The sequence below is a fragment of the Cebidichthys violaceus genome, unplaced genomic scaffold, assembly GCF_023349555.1.
Source record: "Cebidichthys violaceus isolate CVI_PGR_0920_01 unplaced genomic scaffold, fCebVio1.0.p SCAF_9, whole genome shotgun sequence".
Lineage (NCBI taxonomy): Eukaryota > Metazoa > Chordata > Actinopteri > Perciformes > Stichaeidae > Cebidichthys > Cebidichthys violaceus.
The window spans coordinates 10,087,162-10,108,520 of NW_027176975.1; the positions used below are offsets into that span (position 1 = coordinate 10,087,162).

The 21,359-nt window shown below is 42.1% G+C and overlaps 2 protein-coding genes across 2 annotated transcripts; one reads left to right on the forward strand and one right to left on the reverse strand.

Annotated features, from left to right (window-relative positions):
- The first annotated feature begins 90 nt into the window (after window positions 1-90).
- Window positions 91-13,674, forward strand: nol6 (nucleolar protein 6 (RNA-associated)). The gene is made up of 26 exons (XM_068703401.1): window positions 91-245; window positions 604-810; window positions 961-1,077; window positions 1,157-1,336; window positions 1,463-1,631; window positions 1,809-1,943; window positions 2,078-2,241; window positions 2,362-2,482; window positions 2,638-2,696; window positions 2,799-2,900; window positions 3,001-3,116; window positions 3,432-3,609; window positions 3,883-4,005; window positions 4,258-4,406; window positions 7,392-7,467; window positions 7,797-7,937; window positions 8,120-8,237; window positions 8,513-8,667; window positions 8,842-9,005; window positions 9,267-9,419; window positions 9,524-9,621; window positions 9,768-9,892; window positions 11,831-11,920; window positions 12,038-12,238; window positions 13,104-13,205; window positions 13,363-13,674. The coding sequence occupies exons 1-26, from the start codon at window positions 207-209 to the stop codon at window positions 13,510-13,512; spliced, it is 3,432 nt and encodes a 1,143-aa protein (XP_068559502.1). The 5' UTR covers window positions 91-206; the 3' UTR covers window positions 13,513-13,674.
- LOC137867022 (E3 SUMO-protein ligase ZBED1-like) lies at window positions 4,349-7,423 on the reverse strand. The gene is made up of 2 exons (XM_068703402.1): window positions 5,671-7,423; window positions 4,349-5,564 (listed from the first exon to the last, which is right to left on the reverse strand). The coding sequence occupies exons 1-2, from the start codon at window positions 7,168-7,170 to the stop codon at window positions 5,016-5,018; spliced, it is 2,049 nt and encodes a 682-aa protein (XP_068559503.1). The 5' UTR covers window positions 7,171-7,423; the 3' UTR covers window positions 4,349-5,015.
- Window positions 13,675-21,359: the final 7,685 nt, after the last annotated feature.

A 21,359-nucleotide genomic window follows, 5' to 3' on the forward strand; every position in this document is an offset into this window, starting at 1 on the left:
GTTGAAGCCGGTTGAGTAGGAGGCTCAAGAAGCGGTGAACCAATCACCATTCACCCGCACCGCTTCTACACCAATCAGGGAAATATTGTCTTTGTTAGCATGTTTGACTGACCCTTTGCACATGTGAGAGCGCAATGAAGGGAAGGCAGTGTTGATCAGAACTTTAAAAATATCGGAATTATCATCACATTGAAGGCATATCAGACATGAAAAAGAAGCTGACAGTTGCTGAGGACCCGGCAGAGGTAAGACTGGCGACATGTGTTGTGATTTTAGCTGCTTGTTGACTAACTACCGCTTAGTTAGCACACGGGACAGTCTACTTGATGGTAACACGGGTGTTGCTTGCATGCTTTGCCAACTGCACGTTCCATTAGTAAGACTTTGCTTAATGTCTACTTGAGATAAACTGAGTGTACAGCAGATACAGTCAATAATACTTTTAATAGATCATTGTTAGACAAATACCAGAATCAACTCTCGAATAACATTTTTAGTTAGCCCAGGGTTTATATCAAATGCTGGTTATCTGATTCCTTACAAGTAATAAAAGACACGTTAAAAATGTACTCAACTGCTACAACATGTTGTTTTATTTTACAGATGATTCCCTCAGAGGGTCACGAGGAGGAGGAGGAGGTTCCGGTTAAAGCCAAAAGGAGTAAACCTGGGGAGGCCGGGGGGGAGGAGGAGGTCTATCACCCGGTGAAGCTGTCCCGAAGTGATCTGTACAGACCTCCCACAGCAGAGGAGCTCAACCAGCTGAAAGAGGCGGAGAGCCTGTTTCACTGCAGCCTGCTCAAGATGCAGGTGAGACCTCTTGACTTACTGACGTGGACACGGACGGGAGACATGAAAAGGAATGGGGGGTTATGCCTTAAGTCAAGCTTGTTGTCCCATGTAAACAATAACACACGTTCAAACACACTAGTAAATGTCTATGATCTACCCCAATAACAGATGGAAGAGCTGCTGAAGGAGGTCGCCCTGAGTGAGCGTAGGAAACAGCAAATCGATTCCTTCATTCAGACGGTCACCAAGCTGCTCCAGACCGTACCAGATTCACTGGAGGTTGAGGTATGTAGCACTTTATCTGTAAGAACAGCGTCATTACTGGGCATAGCACCTCAATTTCATTCTCTTTCTTTGTGTTCAGGTGAGTGACCCGTCATGGCTGTCAAGTGCAGTCAAGGTCCCTTTCCTCCTGGTGCCCAAAACAACAAAAGGCAAGTTCCACATGGCACCCCCTGCTTCTGTTGATCTGATCGGCAGCTACCCCCTGGGCACTTGCACCAAACCACGCATCACGGTGGACCTGGCTGTCACAATCCCAGCTGTAAGTCACCTGTCCCCCGTTTATTAATTTCAATACAACACTTGAAGCCTTGAGAGCACTGTGCTGAATGCAATGTGACAATAGATTCACGAGATTGTAAGAGACTCCGGTGTCTTCTGTTATTAGGATGTCCTCCACCCAAAGGACGTCTTGAACCAGAGGTATCCGAGGAAAAGGGCTCTGTACCTGGCCGGCCTGGCCCAGTATCTGGCGTCCTCCTCTGACATCGGAAGCATGCGTTACTCCTGTCTTCATGGCAATCGACTCCGACCCGTTCTGCTGCTTACCCCTCCAGGTATTTACCTTTTTTAATTAACATCGTAGTGTACACAAACTGCCAACCTTCAAGAGCATTGCATTTTGTTTTCGTTGTATTGATTTGACCAGCAATTCATTTTCTTTGCATGTGCTTGTTTAGCAGTATTTTGTTTTGGTTATGATTGTGATGTGTTGTGGTATTCCCGTATCTAAGGTAAAGACTCTTCCAGCTTCACCTTACGTGTTCATGCCTGTCCGCCTCCTGGATTCTTCAAGCCCAGCCGTTTCCACCCACAGAGGAATAATATCCGGACAGAGTGGTACAGCGGACTGCAGCCCTCCCAGTGTGGTAAGTGTTATTTTATCCACCCAGCTCTTCAAATATTATCCACCTTTAATCACTCGATCATAGGTATATTCAGGACCACATTTTCGGCAACAGTTCAATCAAAATATCAGACCAATTGTGTTTGTTTGTTGCAGAGAGCAGCGGACCCCCCACTCCGCATTACAACAGCTCTGTCCTGGGGGATTTGCTGCCCAGGGCTCACCTCCAGTTTCTTTCCGCTGTCAGCTCCCAGTGCTCAGCTTTTGCTGATGGAGTGGCTTTGCTCAAAGTCTGGCTTCGGCAAAGAGAGCTTGACCAGGTAGGAGGCTTGAAAGGGTTCTTTTGCTTACTTCCTTCTTTTTACATTGTATTTATTTACTAGTCTTCTGACACCGTTTATCTCACCTCACCACTGTATTGCTCTCTCAATGTGTTATAGGGCACTGGTTGCTTTAATGGCTTCCTGGCTTCAATGTTGTTGGCTTATCTGCTGACCACTCACAGAATCAGTAACTCTATGACAGCCTATCAGCTGCTTCGGAACAGCTTGAACTTCCTGGGTAAGACCATTTTAAATCAGCTAAACCACAGTATTTTTTTTAATAAAGCGGTAATAGGTAGCACAATTTGATAAATGGAAGTTGATCGTACAGAAATTTGTTTATCACTTTTTTGAATATCTTGCAACTTACCCACCTCTCATTCAAACCTTCAGCATCTACAGACCTGACAGTGAATGGAATGAGCTTAGCCAGAGATCCTGACTCTACAGCTGTGAGTGGTCTAAATCTGTGCAAGAAGTTTATTCACACGTTAGTAATAAACGTTAGTAAATAATGAATCATTATTGTCCCCTTTCTTTTCTTTTCCCTGCAGCCATCTCTTCCAGAGTTCCACGATGCTTTCCAGGTCGTGTTTGTTGACCCGTCAGGACATCTCAACATGTGTGCTGACATGACTGCTTGTACCTACAAACAGGTAAATACTGTAAAAGTGTTGTGAGTTCAAACTAAATTATTTTTGACCCTGGTGAGATTAAGCAGCAGGTTTTGATCATTTTCATCGCATTGGTTCTCAGCTGCAGCATGAGGCGTCTGTATCGATGCAGTTCTGGGACAACCCTACGGTGGACGGCTTCCACAGCCTCCTCATGACACCCAAACCTATGATCAGGACAAGCGACCACGTATTCCAGTAAGGCTCCATTTGTCAGCTAATGCAACAAAACAACATGTTATCCAGTCCTTGTGTTATGTACTACAAAAGCAGCTTAGTTTTACGCTTCCTCTTCAACACACATAATTTTCCACTTAGCATGACACACGCTCACATCGCCTTTACAGATTCCAGCAAAAGATAGTTTATACACCTTCTCAAATGTCAGGTAATAAATAGGGTACTGGGAAAAAAAACAACATCCTGCTGCTAGTGTAACATCACAAGTTATTTTTCCTTTCAGAACAGATCTTTCACTTTGTCTTTGACTTCCCATTCTCATCCTCCACTCAGGTTGTGTGAGCTGGTGAAGCTTCAGTCCAGCTGTAAGAAAATGAATCTCCTCAGTGAGCTGATGGACCACAGTGGAGATTATGTCCACACGGCACTCCCTTTTATTTTGTCCCTGCTTCAGCGTGGACTGGGCCAAAGGATCCACCTCCTCACCCACTCCCTCTCGCCTGACCCTGAGGTAGGAACGATTTACATTCAGAGGTTACAGTCATCCACGTCTGGCTTGCTCCACTAGCAGAACGTAAACACTGACTTTTGAGTGCTTCATTTCATGATTCTGCTAAGCTACCGTTAACAAACCCCTGATTTAATCAGCGCTAATGCTGCTACTATAACAGTATGTTTTTGACTCAAACCACTTTGAAAGTGTCTTACAACACACGTACGTATGATTAACAATCTTAAGATCACTGTTTTCGTTAAAACTCTCTTCATTTTTGTTTCATCACAGTGGTCTGTGGAGAGTGAAGCCCCAAAACACAAAGCTCAACCTCCTCTCTCCTTTGGTTTGCTCCTAAATCCGGAGCTGGCAGCCTCCGTCCTGGAAAGAGGCCCCGCTGCAGACAACCCCACGGTAACCTCAGCGCTCTCTCCTTCCTTTGCATGTGTGTAGGGTTGTATTTTTTATTCTTCCCATCAGGATTGAAGAAACAAGGTCATTTTACTTAACTCTACATGATTAGTATATTAAAAGTTCTGCAAAGAAGGAACACATTTGTATTTTTTTAGACGGTTTCTGTTTGTTTTGTTGACTTGTTTCTTTATCATTTATATGTTACCATGCTTGTGTTAGGATTCAATAATAACGGCGGTGTTCTTCTGCTAGGCGGCTGAGTTTCGTCAGCTGTGGGGTTCTCGCTCCGAGCTGCGTCGCTTCCAGGACGGCTCCATCACCGAGGCGGTGCTGTGGGACGGAGAGAGCATGTGCCAAAAGAGACTGGTCCCCAGACAGATCATAACACACCTGCTACAGCTGTATGTATTTTATCTTGGCCTACTGAGACAGATTTCACATTAATATTGTTAATAATACAGTGTTGGTTTGGTCACTGAGTTTCTAGCTGTATTGATAATATAAATACTTAGTATGCTGTCATGATAACAAATGAAACAACCAGAGATGTTCCTTCTTCATTGTGTTTTCCCTCCAGAGTTTTATCCTGATTTGTCACTATTGTATAGATATCTAGTCTAAGTATAGGGTTATAGCTCTGTTGAGGTAAAGGTTACACTGGTAGGTGCCTCCACTCGATGCTTGGGTATGCCTGATGTTTCATATCACTAACATCATTTTACTATTGGCTCACTGTCCACTGTTCCAAGTGAGGTGTTGAGGCAAAGCACTGTGTTTTAAATGTTGGGAACTACATTTAGGTATAGTTAAGCCTTGAAATTAAAAAGCATTATTCACATCAGCATATGCAACACATCAACAGTGGAAGAGTAGCTGCCATCTTCCCCATCCTCTTATCTTAACATCCAATCATGATGTCTACTTAACGTGCACCTACCGCCTCAGTAACCTTTTTTCTATTATTGGTATGGGAAGTCAGAGTAAACCTCCATCATGTGCTGTCATGGAAGTTATGCATTTCTGTTTACAAAAATCATCATGTCAACATGCTCTGGGCTCAGTCTAGTACGCATTGTTGCAAATGATTGTCCGGCTTCCGACAATAGAGACGGCAGCGATACCCCAGGTACACACAAATAGTGCCTCGCCAGAGTGGCCAATTTGGGGAATCTCGGTCCGTTTACCCTCCACCATTCAAGAGGGTTTATGTCCAGTGACGGAGCAATGTCTCTCAAGTAGTAATCGACCTGCGCTTCAGAGTCTGTGGCATAGGAGGAACTGTAGTTGTCTCCTAGGAGCAACATCATGGTGTTTTTGGTGTCACTTCTCAGTTGCGAGGGCATTGCCACCTGGCTAATATCAGGTGTGACCAGGATCTCCTGCTGTTCCTCCTTTGGGCCCACAGTCGTAGTTATCACATCTAATTTTGAAACCAGTTCGTGCAGTTTAACCTTTGCAGCCAGTCTCCCTGTGGGCGTCAGGAAACTGAGGTGTTTGTGACGAGGGTCCAGCATAGAGGCGATCAGAGCTGGTTTGGAGGCTAGGTCGTTAGAGTCAACCTGCAAACAATAAAATGAAAGGGATAGTTATGTTTAAAAAAAAAAAAAGGATGTTTATCTTATTCAGCATCAATCTTTTCAACCAAATTGATAGGTTTATGCCTACCTCCATGTGATTTCTAAGTGAATCCTGAACCTTCAGCTTGAACTCTGAGACTTGTTCAACATCATTCTCTTTTGGCACAAGGTGGGTCTGAATGAGGCTGAATGTGATTGGGTAAATGTTTGAAATGGACACTTCTGTTTCTGCGGATATGATTGTTGTCGCCCACTTCAGCGTCGCCAGCACAGGCGTGAAATTCTCAATTATTTGCCAGCAATCGTCTTCGATCTCAAGGGTTTGGGCTTCCTGTCTGTTAGTGATCGTGCGATCAGAGAGCACCGCTTTAATTGCCCACCGTTGCTCCAGTAGCCGTTCAAACATATCACAGATGGTGTCCCATCTAGCTTTGCACGACTGGATAAGCTTGTGCTGTGGCAGGCACATCTGAACTTGCTTCTGCTCCAAGGCCTCACTCGCCAGCAAACCGTGGTTGAAGTGCTTGACTAGTTTCCCTGCGGCAACGATGAGCCGGACTAGATCCTCACTCAGCCCGTCACTGACTGCTAGCTGCAGTGTAGTGGCAAAGCAAGTGGCATAGTCCCAGGTGACGCGGACAAACGCGCGGGGTGCAGAGATGCCCCGTGTGCTGTTGTGAACACATGCAGTCACTTTCCCAGCAATACCCCAGGTCTGCACTGTGCTAAGAAGCCTCTCGGTGACACTGTCTGTTGCAGTGTGGCTGTCTGACGGCAGCTTGTGTGTCTGCAGCACAGCCGACCTCCCCTGCCAGTCCTCTGTTATGAACGAACAGAAAACTGTGATGTACCTCTGAAATGGGAGGGCCGTCCACAAATCGGCAGTGAGCGCCAATTTCTCCACTTTCCCCAGCTGCACTACAAGCTCCTCCACTTTCTCATGGAAGTGGCCTTCAATAAGGCGTGTGATATCAGCAGCAGATGGGATTTTATAATGATGCACAGTGTATGCAAGTAGCTCACGAAAACCATCACCACTGACCACGTTGATGGGAAGCATGTCCTTTTCTATCATTCTGGAGATGAGCTCAGTCACCTCTGCATGTGTTGCCACTGAGCCGCCGTCATTGGGCATAGTATCGGGGTGCTTGTTCTTAATGTGGTACATCATGCTGGTGGTGCTGCTCCTGTATTTGAGTTTGGTGTCGCACATCGTGCAGTGCACCTCCTCGTCCACTTTGATGAAAATGTCCCACACAGAGCTCCGCTTCAGGCGCTTCCTCTCCCCATAGTCCCGCTCGGAGAGGTTGGTGGTCGTGTTCATGTTGGGTGACATGATGGCGACCTGCATGATGTCTGAATTAGCGGCGCTCTCTTCCTCGATGCACTGCACGGTACAAATCACCGGCTTCTCGTCTTCGTCTGACGGCGCCGTGGACGGGTGGTGCCTGCTCATGTGGTTCATCATAGAGCTGGTGGCTCCACCGCAGTACTTCAGCGTGGCGTCACATTTCATGCAGCGGACAAAGTTCCCCACTTGTTCAAAACAGTCCCACACAGAGCTCCGTCTCCTGCCGGTACGCTTCATTGTTTTTTGTCGTGCAGTTGGCTAAAATTACGCTAGCAAGCTAGCTAATGTTAGCGCCAACTGTCGTCGCAAAAAATTGTCTTTTGATTAATAAAATGCCGATTTGATACCAGTTGCACCTCGGTATATGCAATAACTGAACATGCAATGAAGTGAGTGTAAGTGTGAACTTGTTGAAGCCTCGTTTTTATAAAGAAAATAATGTATTTATTATCCGCCAGGCATGCAGATATCCCTGAATCCTGTATGCGGTATGTGGGGTCGATGGTGGATGACGTCATCAAAACGGGAAGTGAGGTAAATGCCAAATTGTTGCGATTCTATTTGGATTTATTCTTAGTATCAAATTCAAATTAAAGTCGATGCGATTAATTGAAAAGAAACAACGTTTTTTATGTGAATATTTTATTATATTTGTATAATTATATTTTTGTTGTTTTTTTGTTCCTATTGGAAATTAATTAATGGCATATTTAATTTATATGTTGTGCTTTATGGCCTGGCATGTTGTAATGTTTATATTATTAGTTGTTTAATCAAAATTGTTGCTGTTTAATAATTAAAAAAATATAGTTTATATTAATGTCTAGCTACAGCTTGTGTTTGAGGTGTATTGTGCTCTTCAGGTGCCCAGTACTGGAGAGGAGGAGAGTTTACTGGTGGTTCAGTCTTATGATGACCTGAGTAGAAAACTGTGGAGGCTGGAAGGTCTGCCTCTCTCCATCACAGCAGTACAAGGAGCCCACCCTGCACTTAGATACACACAGGTAAAGATTCTTGTTCTCAACAGGTAACTGCTCTCATTATTGCACTGATGAGTAGTAGCAGTAATAGTAAAATGTAACAACATTTGCATCATTTTAAACATCACTACACTGTGTTGTGTGCTTTGGTTGTTGTGCATTGTGAGTTTTTCTTTATGGCAGTTCTAACATTTCATCTGTTGCAGGTCTTTCCCCCTGTGCCACTGAAGGTGGACTATTCCTTCTTTGACAGAGAAAAGACTTCCAGATCATTGGTGCCACAGGAAGGCAAACCTTGCCCTGCTTATATCACCCCTATTACAGGTAGACACTAACCACCAGCAACTTGTTAAGAAGTGTTTAAGGCTTGTTTGATTTCTGCACTGTCCGCCATAGAAAATGTTTTATGAATTTACACTATTTCTGATGCATAACTTCCCTTGTTTTCTGTAATGTACCTGGTGATTTTACAATTGCTAAATGACTGAGTTACAACCCATGTATTCAAAGCAGGAACATTACAGCCACCTAACCACAGAGATTAAACTACACAAAACCATTTATTCAAACTCATATCACTGGTGACCCTACTCTTGCAGTGATTTGTCACATGGAAGGAAGTGGAAAGTGGCCTCACGATCGCTTTGCCATCCGCCACATCCGAACTGCCTTCCACATCTGCCTGGGAGACTTACTGAAGAAGCATCATAATTATACATGCAGGCCCTGTCCCACTCACCTAGATGTCTGGAAGGTATATTTTTGAGTTGGCACACTTGTTTGTGTACTTGACTGTTTTTTTGTTGTTGTTTTTTTCTAAGTATCGTCATATGTTTAGGCAAATTTCTGGCACCATGTTTTTTAAAATCACAGTTTACAGTATTCTTTTTTTTTACGCTGTTTTGATTCCATTTGCTTATGCATCCAGGATGGCTTGGTGTTCCGCATCCAGGTGGCTTACCATCGTGAGCCTCAGGTGCTGAGGGAGAGTGTGAATGCCGAGGGGCTGCTGGTTGTAAGGGACAACGAGGAGGCTCAGGCCCTGGAGATGGCCACCATGCATAAGCCTCTACTTACCAGTACATTGCATGGGTAAAATTAAAACACTAACACAAACAAATATCTGTGGGTTTGTGTGGGAAAGCAGGGTTGCAGAGTTCCTTCTTTTCAACCCTATATGTTGCTGATATCAAATTTATAGATGGTCATTTTTGGTTATATGTTCCTACTTTCTTCAACCTCTGTCCTTCCTTTCTGTCACCCTGTTTTTGTCTCTTTCCTGTTGCTTCATTGTTTTGCTTGCCTTGCATTCACCATTTCCTCGTCTCATACATGTCATCCTGTTGTTGATAGGCTCCAGCAGCAGCACCAATGTTTCGGGGGAGTGTGTCGCCTGGCCAAACGCTGGCTGGGGGCTCAGCTCTTCAGCGAAGACATCACAGAGGACACAGCAGACCTGCTGGTGGCGTCACTTTTCCTGCAGCCTGCACCCTTTACTCCTCCAGGGTAAATACCGCCCATCTCATCAGACTCATTTGTGGATGGAATTGTTTGTGTCTTCCCTTTTGTACTTTCAGTAGGTCATGTGAATGAATTTCTGTCCTCCTCAGTTCCCCTCAGGTCGGCTTGCTTCGTTTCCTTCATCTGCTCTCCTCCTTTGACTGGAGGAACAACCCGCTGGTTGTCAACCTCAACAATCAGCTCGCAGGCAAGCACACTCTCACACACCCCTTTTCCCTCTGTGTCACACAAACAAATCCCCCCCGACCTCATTTTTTTTACACACATCCTACTCGTATGCTTCACTGTTTCAACGCCAAGTTTGATTGTTGTTCACCTCTCTGTCACGTGCAGCCTCCGACTACACAGAGATCAAGAATGACTTCATGGCCTCCAGGGAGTCTCTGCCTGTTCTGTTTGTAGCTACGCCTAAAGACAAAAACCAATCCCTGTGGACCAAGCGAGCGCCTAGTGTACAGGTCAGCTGACACAAATACAAGTACACAACTACACATTTAATAGAATAGCAATCAATACAGAATTTGAAGATGCAATTAGTCAGTAACAGGAACACAAGACAAAATGGAATACTTAAGACTAGATCACGAGCTTATAGGTTACTTTTACTGTTATTTTGTTGATGATTTGTGAGAATCACAAACAGCGGTGTAGAAAAGAGTTGCATGTTCTGGGCAAAGAACAGTCACATAGTTTCCCAATTCTGGAGCCTTTCTTTAGTGCACACTGGTCTCCTGGATCACACTGAAAATATAACACCAAATGAATACTAAAGTAAGGTATTGATTCATGAAAATATGTAAACATATTTCTCTAAACAGATTCACTAGATTGATGTTATGAATTGAGAGGATTCCAAATGGACGGAGTTGTTGCATTACGTACCACAGTCAGAAAGCCATGTTTTTTTCTTAGAGCTGGAAATTGATTGTTCTGAAGTCTTTCCAAAACTCCATGCAAATCATTGATCTGGAAATGGAAAATTTAGAATTATTAGAATACAGTCCGAATTTGAAATAATAAACAATATTCGGAAGAATTCCCACTAGGAGTACTTGTTTATTGGAAGACCAGATCAGGTGTAGCTCACCAGTTGCTTTTCATTGCTGTCCTCTGTCGTAGTGAAATAAGTTGAGTGTTTAGTTTTGTATTCCTCTGTCTGGATGTGACCGTGGCTGTAAAAGAGTCCAGTGGCACAGAGTATTGTACAGAAAAGGTAAACGGGCCAGCTTCCCATGGTGCGTAGCTGACCCAGATAAGCTTCCTGTGCTGTCCCAGCTCACTCCCCCTACAAGCCCGACATTAACACTGAGCCTCTCCCAGCGTCCTCCTTTATAACGGTGGCGGAGAACAGGAACCTTGTGTTCTCTGTGACGTCCTGACAGCGACGTCATCGTTGCCTAATTGCAACGTTCAGGACGATTTTACCTTATCTGGTTGCTCGGGTTGCATATATACGTCTCTTTTTGAATTCACATACCCACCCTGACGGACTATCAAAACCTAAAAGTTGTTTCAGAACAAGAAGCTGAGGCGAGTGACTGAGCCTGGCTCAGTGAGTGGTTTGTAGTTGTCTCAATACCTCTGAATGACCACTAGGGAGCACATTGTGATTGCGTGAATCTCTTTAACTCTCTAAACACACACAATGCTTTCAATCAACAAAACACCTACTTGAACATGACCTCAGAAATGTTAATTATCTTTTGTGGGATGACAATGTGCTTGAATTTCATAAAGTACATTTATGGGACAGCTTCATGCTGCGCTTTTACATTCTCAGAATGACAAAGAAACCATGTTGTTCAACTTTTGTGCATTTATGATGCTGTATAGTTGTAATTGAAAGCTGTAGAACAGGAGATCCCAAATAAGACACACAGATTCATTAATTACAGAGTGTGTGTGTTTGTGCTCCCCAGTATTCAGTTTAGCCCAGAACACACATTAATTTACCTCTTTGATTCATAATTACCGACGCGTGACCTCCTACTACCTGGGTTTTGTTCCAGCTGTAAATGTAATTGACCCTTTTGCACTAATGCAGAAAACATCAGACGAGCTGAAACAAATACAGTAGGTGGCTCATTGTAATACAACAATTGGTGGATATTGCTATATGTGTGTGTGTGTGTGTGTGTGTGTGTGTGTGTGTGTGTATATATACACACACACACACATATGTTGTCTTTTTGTGTCTCCAATTGTTGGTCATATTTAATGTGTTCTGGGAAATGGGTAATTGGAAATTCAACTGCTAATTTATTGATTGTACCACCACAATGGGGGTCTATATATTATATTATATGACATGTTTGAATATATTTTCAGATGAAACGGAATGTCCAAAGCTACCGTGTTTAACCATCAAATGTTATATTTTGGTTGTGTGTCTTCAGATGCTGCAGCGTGTGGTGATGGTGGCTGCAGAGAGTCTTAAGTTACTGGAACAGCAGCTGATGGACAGAGAGCAGATACAAGATGTCAGGGTTAGTAAAAAGCACTTGAATACTCTCATTTGCTAATGTCTTCATAAATGGTCCACTATCTGACTGAATTATGATTTGATATTTCGGCCTTAGTGACGTGTTGTCTGTTTTGTGCAGGTGGTCATGCGCCCTCCTCTGGATGCCTACGATGTGTTGATTCACCTGAACCCAAAGCAGGTTCCCCTGCTCCCTCAGGCAGTGGACCGTCCCACTGTCACCTTCAGCAGGGGCCTCATGGCTGGCAGTGTGGCCCAGTCTGGAGGGGCCCTGCCTGTCATCGACTACAACCCCGTGTCCCTCTGCCTGGCAGAGCTCAGAGTGAGTCTGTCGGACATAAACTGCAGGTTAAAAGGCAGGCGTGGTGTTAATAATGTCTTGTTGATACAGGATGTGAGGAAAGCGGTGCAGCAGGATTTGCGCATGCAAGTTGCAGCTTGGCCGCTCTGTTCCGAAGTGTATTCTGTCTGGCATCCTGCAGCTTTCTGAGAACATAACATTCAGAGAAGAAAAACTTCCAGACTGTACTTGCATCGTCCACAAAGCAGGTTTTTCCTAGAATGAATTCAAAGGCATAGGTTTGAATATACACAGTAGAGACACGTCCTCACCATTATTTTGGGAGGACGAAATGATCCCTGCCAATATTTGGGCGAACTCGTTGACATAATCAAACGAGAGAAGAACAGAGGAGCAGAATGCAACAAACATGATATGATGACGAACTATTCATGTGCACAGTATTAGAAGATATCATTGAAAACGACTGATTGTTGTGCCATTCTTCAGTGTTATTGATGTTTTCTTGAAAATCTATAACTGATGGTCATTTCCTCAGCTGCAGTGCGCTCCACAGCTGACCACAAGTGTCTGTAGCATAAAGTCGGGTTTGAACTGCTGCTTTGAATGTCTATGATAAAGTAGATCTAACCTGCACTTTATCAGAGGTGGTGAAGTTCATATTTTATGTGGACAATAACCCACATAATGGTGACATTTATGCCTGATCAAAAGTGTTTTTATAGGGTCAGTAGAATTTTCTTGAACTTTTATGACTTTGTTCTCATTGAATTGCGACTTTATTCTCATAATATGACAAAGGTTCCCCAAATATTATGACTTTATTCTCGGCATTGAGTGAAAGTGCACACAGTTTTGAACATGAACTAATCTAATTCATTTTCAGGACGCTTTCGGAGACCTAGCCCTCTTCTTCTGTGACCCCCATGGCGGAACAGTGATCGCAGTTTTATGGAAGCCAAAGGCCTTCATCCCAATGCCCTTTAAGGTAAGACCTAAGTTATGTCCTCTATTAAAAATCATGAATGTAGGAACAGAATGTAGATCAGAAGCCCTTTGGATTGCCAATGGCTGCTTTGATGTATCATGTGTCTCCTTCACTTCCATCACGCTGACCTGATGTTTTCCGTTTCCCTTCATGGCAGACGTCGCAAATGTCTGCTCGGAGAGTGGTGGTGACTGGGGAGGAAGCGAATACCATTCCCAACGTGGAAGCAATACTGGAGGACTTCCGGGTCATGGGAAAGGGCTTGATCAAGTCAGTGGAAGCCAGGACTGAAAAATGGTCATTTTAGACACACTGTTTTCAACAGGTACATTCCATTGGAAAAAATGAATGGATTTTCAGATGAATTTTGTTAACAATATCATCATTTAATAATGTGGTTAAAGATGAGCCACATGATTGTTTTGGCAAAGCTGCATCGTGTCTAATAAATGGATATTTACTCTTTTGATTTTTGATTTTTTTTTTTATATGATTCCTTCTCTCTGTGGATAAAATTGAGAAAATTAAATATTTAATAGATTTCTTTTATCTGTAATTATTTGGTGGCCAAAAATAATAGGGACTGGGACTTTTAATGTACATTTACAAATCAGCATCTTTAAAATTCAGAATTCAGTCTTGCTGTTACCGGAGAGCTGAAGTGATTAGTTAGGAAATTAATCAGCAACAAATCTGATAATAGTTAATAGTTTATTAACAAACAAAATGTTGTTTCTCAAATGTGAAGATTTGCTGCTTCTTATGTTTTCTATGGTAGCAAACTGAATATATTCAGACCTGGGCTGTTGGTTGGACAAGACAAGCAATTTGAAGGCTTCAGCTTAAGCTTTGGGAAATGGTAACAATTAGTGGCAGCTATATGTATCAGATTTGTTTAAATCCACTCATCTTGAATCGGGTGGTTAAAAACAAAGCAGGACACTGAAATGGCAGTCACTGTCCTTTATCATTGCTGTTGATGCAATGAAAAGTGTCTACGGTTTCTCTATGATACATTTGTCAAACAGGAACACAGTAGAGGTAGGTGATCATCAGAGACGTGCCAGTTGACTTGTAATGGCAGTTTGAGACGTATTTGACGGTCTGCTTCCAATGGATTTGTGGAAAGGGATTGTCTGGCTGCATCTCATTTCTAGGAAAACTGTGACTAGCTTTAAGTTCTTAGTAATTGATGCAAGATAATAATCTCAAACAGACAAACAGCAAAGTCACAGCCAGTATTGCTCCACTCAACATGCAGCTCTGGTACCACGCTCTGATTTACCAGGAGCTGAATCACTTTTGAATCATCATTTGATAGACCGGGGCTTTGAGTTCACAACCCCCAGTTCATGTGTGTACTTGTCATTTCTATTCATTAAAAACAAGTGAATGGGAGCGTTTCACAACCTCGGTGACGATCAACAGGTCAGTGATTCAACCATTTTTTTTCCTGTATTGTTTCAGCACAGAATTGTATGGACTTGTATATACAACTGCCTGTACTCATTGGTCCTTTTGGTAGTAAGAAATATAAATGGACCTGTGTGTTCTGATCGGTAATAACCTGGATGCTGGTTGGCTTGTTTTACTTTAAGGTGTACAATGTTTGAAACTGCTTGTTGTGTGTCTCTCACTCTCTCTGTGTCTGTCGTCTTCTAAGATTTCAGTTGAACTTCCACCGGTTACTGGAAGGGCAGTAACATCTGAGATGCAGCTGAGGGTTGTGATTAGCGCTGTATAAAATGTACTTGAAAAGTCAGGAGATACTTGTCACTGTAACATTATGTTCACAATAGCAAAATGGTTTGGACAAACCAAATGCAAGATGGTATTGCTGTTTCTAGTTTTCATTTATAATGCATAATTTGTTAGAACATTTGTTCAAAGATGGGAGTGATTTCATTACTGAAAATGAAAAGGCAGGTTGTTAGAGACTATATTGAGTCTAAGGCATTAATGAATGTAGAAAAATGTCATCCATTTGATTTTACAGCATAGGATTACAGACTGTTTGTCCCGTCATCGTAAATGTAGACATATAAAAGTTCTTAATTGCCAAGCTGACGCATTCATCTGTGTCATAGGATGTGTATGTCTGCAGCTGGTGGCAGAGAAAGCATGATGGTTTGGTTGCAGCGTAATTATAGAGAAAGTGAAGAAAGTGGAAATGTACCAGAGCCAGGCTTTAATGCATCACACACAAGACTCAGTTGAACAACATATATCATATTGTGTAATCTTGACCAAGTGGTGATCACTAAGATGTATGTCACACATATTGCATATTCATTCATCTATCTTTGATCTTGTTTAAACCCCACTGGAGAGTTTCACCAAACAAAGCCAAGATTTTACAGAGGAACTTGATCTGAGAGCAGATATCATGTATTGCTGCAAAATAACATGGAAATCTGGTGCTGGGAATTTGTGTAATAGTCAGATATCATGACCTGACTTGACTGCATTTTTCTTTTACACAATTTAGACTGATCCCATGGGCCTTATTGCTCTTTGAAAACTATGAACCTAAAAGTCTAAATGGACTGACTTATTTTAAAAAACAACACTATTTTGGCTTTAGAGATCATAAAAATGGGAGCGATTCCTGCGCTACATCTATGACTCTTGACCTGCAGGGAAGTTTATCAGCCTTTTTAATTACAGCGTGTAGTTGTTGCTAACATCATCTTTGTTTGTCTCGAGGCAGTGTGACAACCTGTGCCATCTTTATGAGAGGTATCAATATTTCTTCACCTGTCTGAACCTGATGGTAAACAACTGACACATCGGCACTCTTACTGGAAACAAACACATCTGGTACATATGACCATCAATCACAACCATGAGAAACAAAACCAGTGATCAGTGCCATCATCTAAGGACCTCGGGGTTATGAAGGTAAACTGAATCGGAAAGACAAAAGCAAAGTACAAATATGTGCAAGTACATTCCTAAATCTCTTTGTAGAAGATATAGTCAGGTATAGAAGTTTACAATAACTATGCCAGTACAAATATATCTAATCATATATATCAGTGATCACCCCTGCCATTCTAAGAAACTCAAAAGTACTATAGAGTTTTATCTAATTCTTCTGTAAAACATTTTATATTCACATTACTTGTGTCGACTTGGATCAAATGTATTCTGTGTGTTGAAGATGGCAATCATTATTTATAAACCTGTCATCTCCTTCTCTCCCTCCCTTCACACAGTCACACAGTTCATTGTGAACAGTTGTGCAACATGTCTGACTCATGTAGCTTTGACGCCTGCGCTGTGATTGACATGACTCAGATTGCCCTGGGATCTTTCAATATTCTTACATACAGTCTATGGGTGAAACGTATCACATACTGTATCTTTTATTTTCTCAACCATTGTTTTAGCCATGTGCTCATTGAGATACGCTCTGTATGGCAGTCAAGTGGAATATTTTCACATATACAGTTGTGGTCAAAAGTTTACATACACTTGTAAAGAACATAATGTCATGGCTCTCTTGAGTTTCCAGTTATTTCTACAACTCAGATTTTTCTCTGATAGAGTGATTGGAACAGATACTTCTTTGTCACAAAAAACATTCATGAAGTTTGGTTCTTTCATGACTTTATTATGGGTTAACAGAAAAAGTGACAAAATCTGCTGGGTCAAAAATATACATACAGCAACATGAATTAGCAATTTTGGTGACTTAGAAAGTTGTGTCAATGAAATGAGCTTCATAGCATGGCCTCTTAACTTCTTGTGAGTGATTATGAGTGACTACAGCTGGTGACTTCTCTGAGGCCATTTAAATAGGGCTCATTGGATACAAACGCCCACAAACGCTACAATGGGAAAGTCAAAGGAGCTCAGCATGGATCTGAAAAAGCGAATCATTGACTTGAACAAGTCAGGAAAGTCACTTGGAGCCATTTCAAAGCAGCTGCAGGTCCCAAGAGCAACAGTGCAAACAATTGTTTGTAAGTATAAAGTGCATGGCACTGTTTTGTCACTGCCACGATCAGGAAGAAAACGCAAGCTATCACCTGCTGCTGAGAGAAAATTGGTCAGGGGGGTAAAGAGTCAACCGAGAACCACCAAAAAGCAGATCTGCCAAGAATTAGAAGCTGCTGGAACACAGGTGTCAGTGTCCACAGTCAAGCGTGTTTTGCATCTCCATGGACTGAGAGGCTGCCGTGCAAGAAGGAAGCCCTTGCTCCAAAAGCGGCACCTTAAGGCTCGACTGAAGTTTGCTGCTGATCACATGGACAAAGATAAGACCTTCTGGAGGAAAGTTCTGTGGTCAGACGAAACAAAAATCGAGCTGTTTGGCCACAATGCCCAGCAATATGTTTGGAGGAGAAAAGGTGAGGCCTTTAAACCCAAGAACACCATGCCTACCGTCAAGCACGGTGGTGGTAGTATTATGCTGTGGGGCTGTTTTGCTGCCAATGGAACTGGTGCTTTACAGAGAGTAAATGGGATAATGAAGAAGGAGGATTACCTTCAAATTCTTCAAGATAACCTAAAATCATCAGCCCGAAGGTTGGGTCTTGGGCGCAGTTAGGTGTTCCAACAGGACAATGACCCCAAACACACATCAAAAGTGGTAATGGAATGGCTAAATCAGGCTAGAATTAGGGTTTTAGAATGGCCTTCCCAAAGTCCTGACTTAAAATCCCATTGAGAACATGTGGACAATGCTGAAGAAACAAGTCCATGTCAGAAAGCCATCAAATTTAACTGAACTGCACCAATTCTGTCAAGAGGAGTGGTCAAAGATTCAACGAGAAGCTTGCCAGAAGCTTGTGGATGGCTACCAAAAGCGCCTAATTGAAGTGAAAATGGTCAAGGGACATGTAACCAAATATTAGCACTGCTGTATGTATATTTTTGACCCAGCAGATTTGATCACTTTTTCTGTTGACCCATAATAAAGTCATGAAAGAACCAAACTTCATGAATCTTTTTTGTGACAAAGAAGTATCTGTTCCAATCACTCTATCAGAGAAAAATCAGAGTTGTAGAAATAATGGGGAAACTCAAGAGAGCCATGACATTATGTTCTTTACAAGTGTATGTAAACTTTTGACCACAACTGTATTCACATAATGTGCTATTTATGGATGCAATTTTTTTTCAGACCAAGTACAAATACTTACATTTGAGTACTTGTCAATGTCGAGTACCAATATACTTTTTAATTTAATAGTACTATTACAGTTCAAACGATAAATTTGTTGCTGACATTTTACCATTCAACATTGTGTTTTCCTGATGCAAACAGAGCAAAGTTATTTAGCGTATGGATGGGTGTTAATAATTAATTGTTTAATGCTATCAGTTAATCATTTTAAAGAAATATTAAAAATATATAACTGAGCAAAACTCAGAGGAGCGGCTTGTCATTTTAAGGAGAATAGCGCTGGTCCACCTTAAAGGCCAGCCCAGCTTCAGCTGGCTGTCAAGTAAACACATCTCTGTCTCTCTCAGTCTCTCTCACACACACACACACACACACACACACACGTGCACACACACTCGCTAACGTTGACAAATTATGCCAGTCAGACGCACAGCTGACTGCCTCACAGCTAAATGTATAGATGTGGTGGAGTCTGAAGCGGCTGGATGTGTCCACGACAATGCATGCAACATTGTGGCTGCCAACTCTCCCGGAAACAGGCCGCTGTCTGTTTTGATGGATTTAACATGGTTGTGCATCTTTGTGTAAAGCATGTTTAAGTTCTGTCTATGACAGGGGTGTCAAACTCATTTTCACTCTGGGCCACATCAGCATCATGGTCGCCTTCAAAGGGCTGGTTGTAACTGTAAGACTGTAAATGTAACTACTCCTAACATTTTAAGTAACTGTCTCTGCATTTGATTATTGTTTATTCAAGTGTAAAACGATTATACATGCAGTTATATAAATGTAAAATTATATTTAAGCACATTTCTGTTATAACATAAATCATTTTAATTTAGGGTTAAGAAATCCACATTACTCTATCAAAGATCAAACTTTTAAAGAAAATATCAAAGACAAATATCAAACAAGTTATTACATTAACTTTGTTCAAAGCTATTTTTGTCACTTCTCTGCATCACTAATGTTCCTCCCCGTCATTGTCCCGCATGCATTCAGCTACATCCATGAGCTCCTCACTGACAGTCAAGTCTGTCTTCAGCCTCTTCTAAACACTGATAGATGTGCTGTATCCGTGTTGTCTGTGCTTTCATCAACAGCTAATGAAAAAGACAAGTACCTGCTCGTCTCTTCAGCTAGCTGTGTTGTTAGTTTGCCTGCTAGTTCCTGAACTCGGTCTGCGATGGTGTTTCTTCACAAACTGACATTTGTAAAAGTCTGTAACCTGCTCACATACCTTTAAGCATGCACTGGGCTGTAGCTTTTGTAAATATATTCTGCTGCGATTGCAGTCTGCCTTTTAATTCTTGGACAATTTTATGAGTTTATCTTGGAGGCTAAATTTAGCTCAGTGTGAAAATGCCGACGTAAATTGTATTCCTTCAACACAGACACTGCCTCATAGCACAGAAGACAGACCGTTTTTTCTCCTTGAAGAACAAACACGTATTTACTTTCACATCTTTCATTAAATGTTCTTCCCTCTGCATACATTTTTCTCTTCGTGGACATTTTGGGATTATTTGTCAATCATTTTCAACTCAAACACTTGTTGGAAAACTGCGGCTGTTGCCTCTCCTGTCCACCTGTTGTGGTAGTTTTAATGTCGGCACACACGACAACATGCTATATCATAATTCCGATTTTATATCTCATAATTTCGACCATGGGGATATTTTTATTTTCAAGTCTAACTTTTAATTATTTTTTTTGCTGGCGGATTTGCGGGCCACATAAAAATGACGTGGCGGCCTCGGGCCTTGAGTTTGACATGTCTGCTCTATGATATGTGCACACAAGTTTAACGTTCAGGTGATCCAAGTTGATAGTGTGCACCACTGTGACAATCATATAGGCCCAAGCAGAACAAAATAACTCCAAATGGAGTAAAGAAATGGTACACTGATTCCTACTGATAGAGGCATGTCTGGGCTTTTAAAATTGGAAATGTTCTCACACCTCTATTGAAACCAGACAAAGAGGCTATAATATGTGGTGATGAAGTTTCAGACGGGGGACAAAAGAGCATGTCAGAGAAAACGAGCTGCGAGACAGAAAAGGAGAAGAGAAAGGTGTGTGTGTGTGTGTGTGTGTGTGTGTGTGTGTGTGTGTGTGTGAGAGAGAGAGAGAGAGAGAGAGAGAGAGAGAGAGAGAGAGAGAGAGAGAGAGAGAGAGAGAGAGAGAGAGGGGAGAGAGAGAGAGACAAAGAGAGACATAGAGAGAGAGAGAGAGAGAGAGAGAGAGAGAAAGAGAGAAAGAGAGAGAACCAGTTAAGTCATCTTAGGTCCAAGATTTAACAAATATGTTTGTGTAAGACATTTTCATTTTGGTGGATTAAGGTGGGTAGAGACTACACAAAGTGTTTACATGATTTATCCTTTCTGTCTTTAAGGTTTTTTATTTTTTTTAATTTGCATAATCTGAGGCAGTAATGACATCAGGGCAGGCAACACATATGTTACACTATAAATCAGGTATTGCCATAATAAGTTTGCAAAATAACAGCACGGGTAAATGTGCTCTTACAGTAATTACATTTAGACAAAATCCAAAGCACACGATACATACAGTTCTTCGAATGCAAAGAAACTTTCTCACACTTATTATATTGTCGCCCTTTCCAAGTTTAAATCTGAGGGAGAAAGAAAAAGAAACATCTTAGGGAAGCTCTTTACTTTCTGTAATGACCAGATCTCAAAGCCATTTGTATTGTTTGTCCAGGAGTTTGAGTTTTGGCTGAACTTTTCAATGAAGAAATGTAATCACTGGATTATATTTAGGAAAGCTATGCTAATGGTTAGGCATGTGTTGAGGAGGTTCAAGTATTGGGTTGCGGGTATGAATGAGGCCAATGAAGGAGCTCACAGGTATAACAATGTAAGGAGTGTGTGTGTGTGTGTGTGTGTGTGTGTGTGTGTGTGTGTGTGTGTGTGTGTGTGTGTGTATGTGTGTACGTGTGTACGTGTGTTTGAGTGAGAGTGAGAGTGAGAGTGAGAGGATAAAGTTGACCAGTGAGA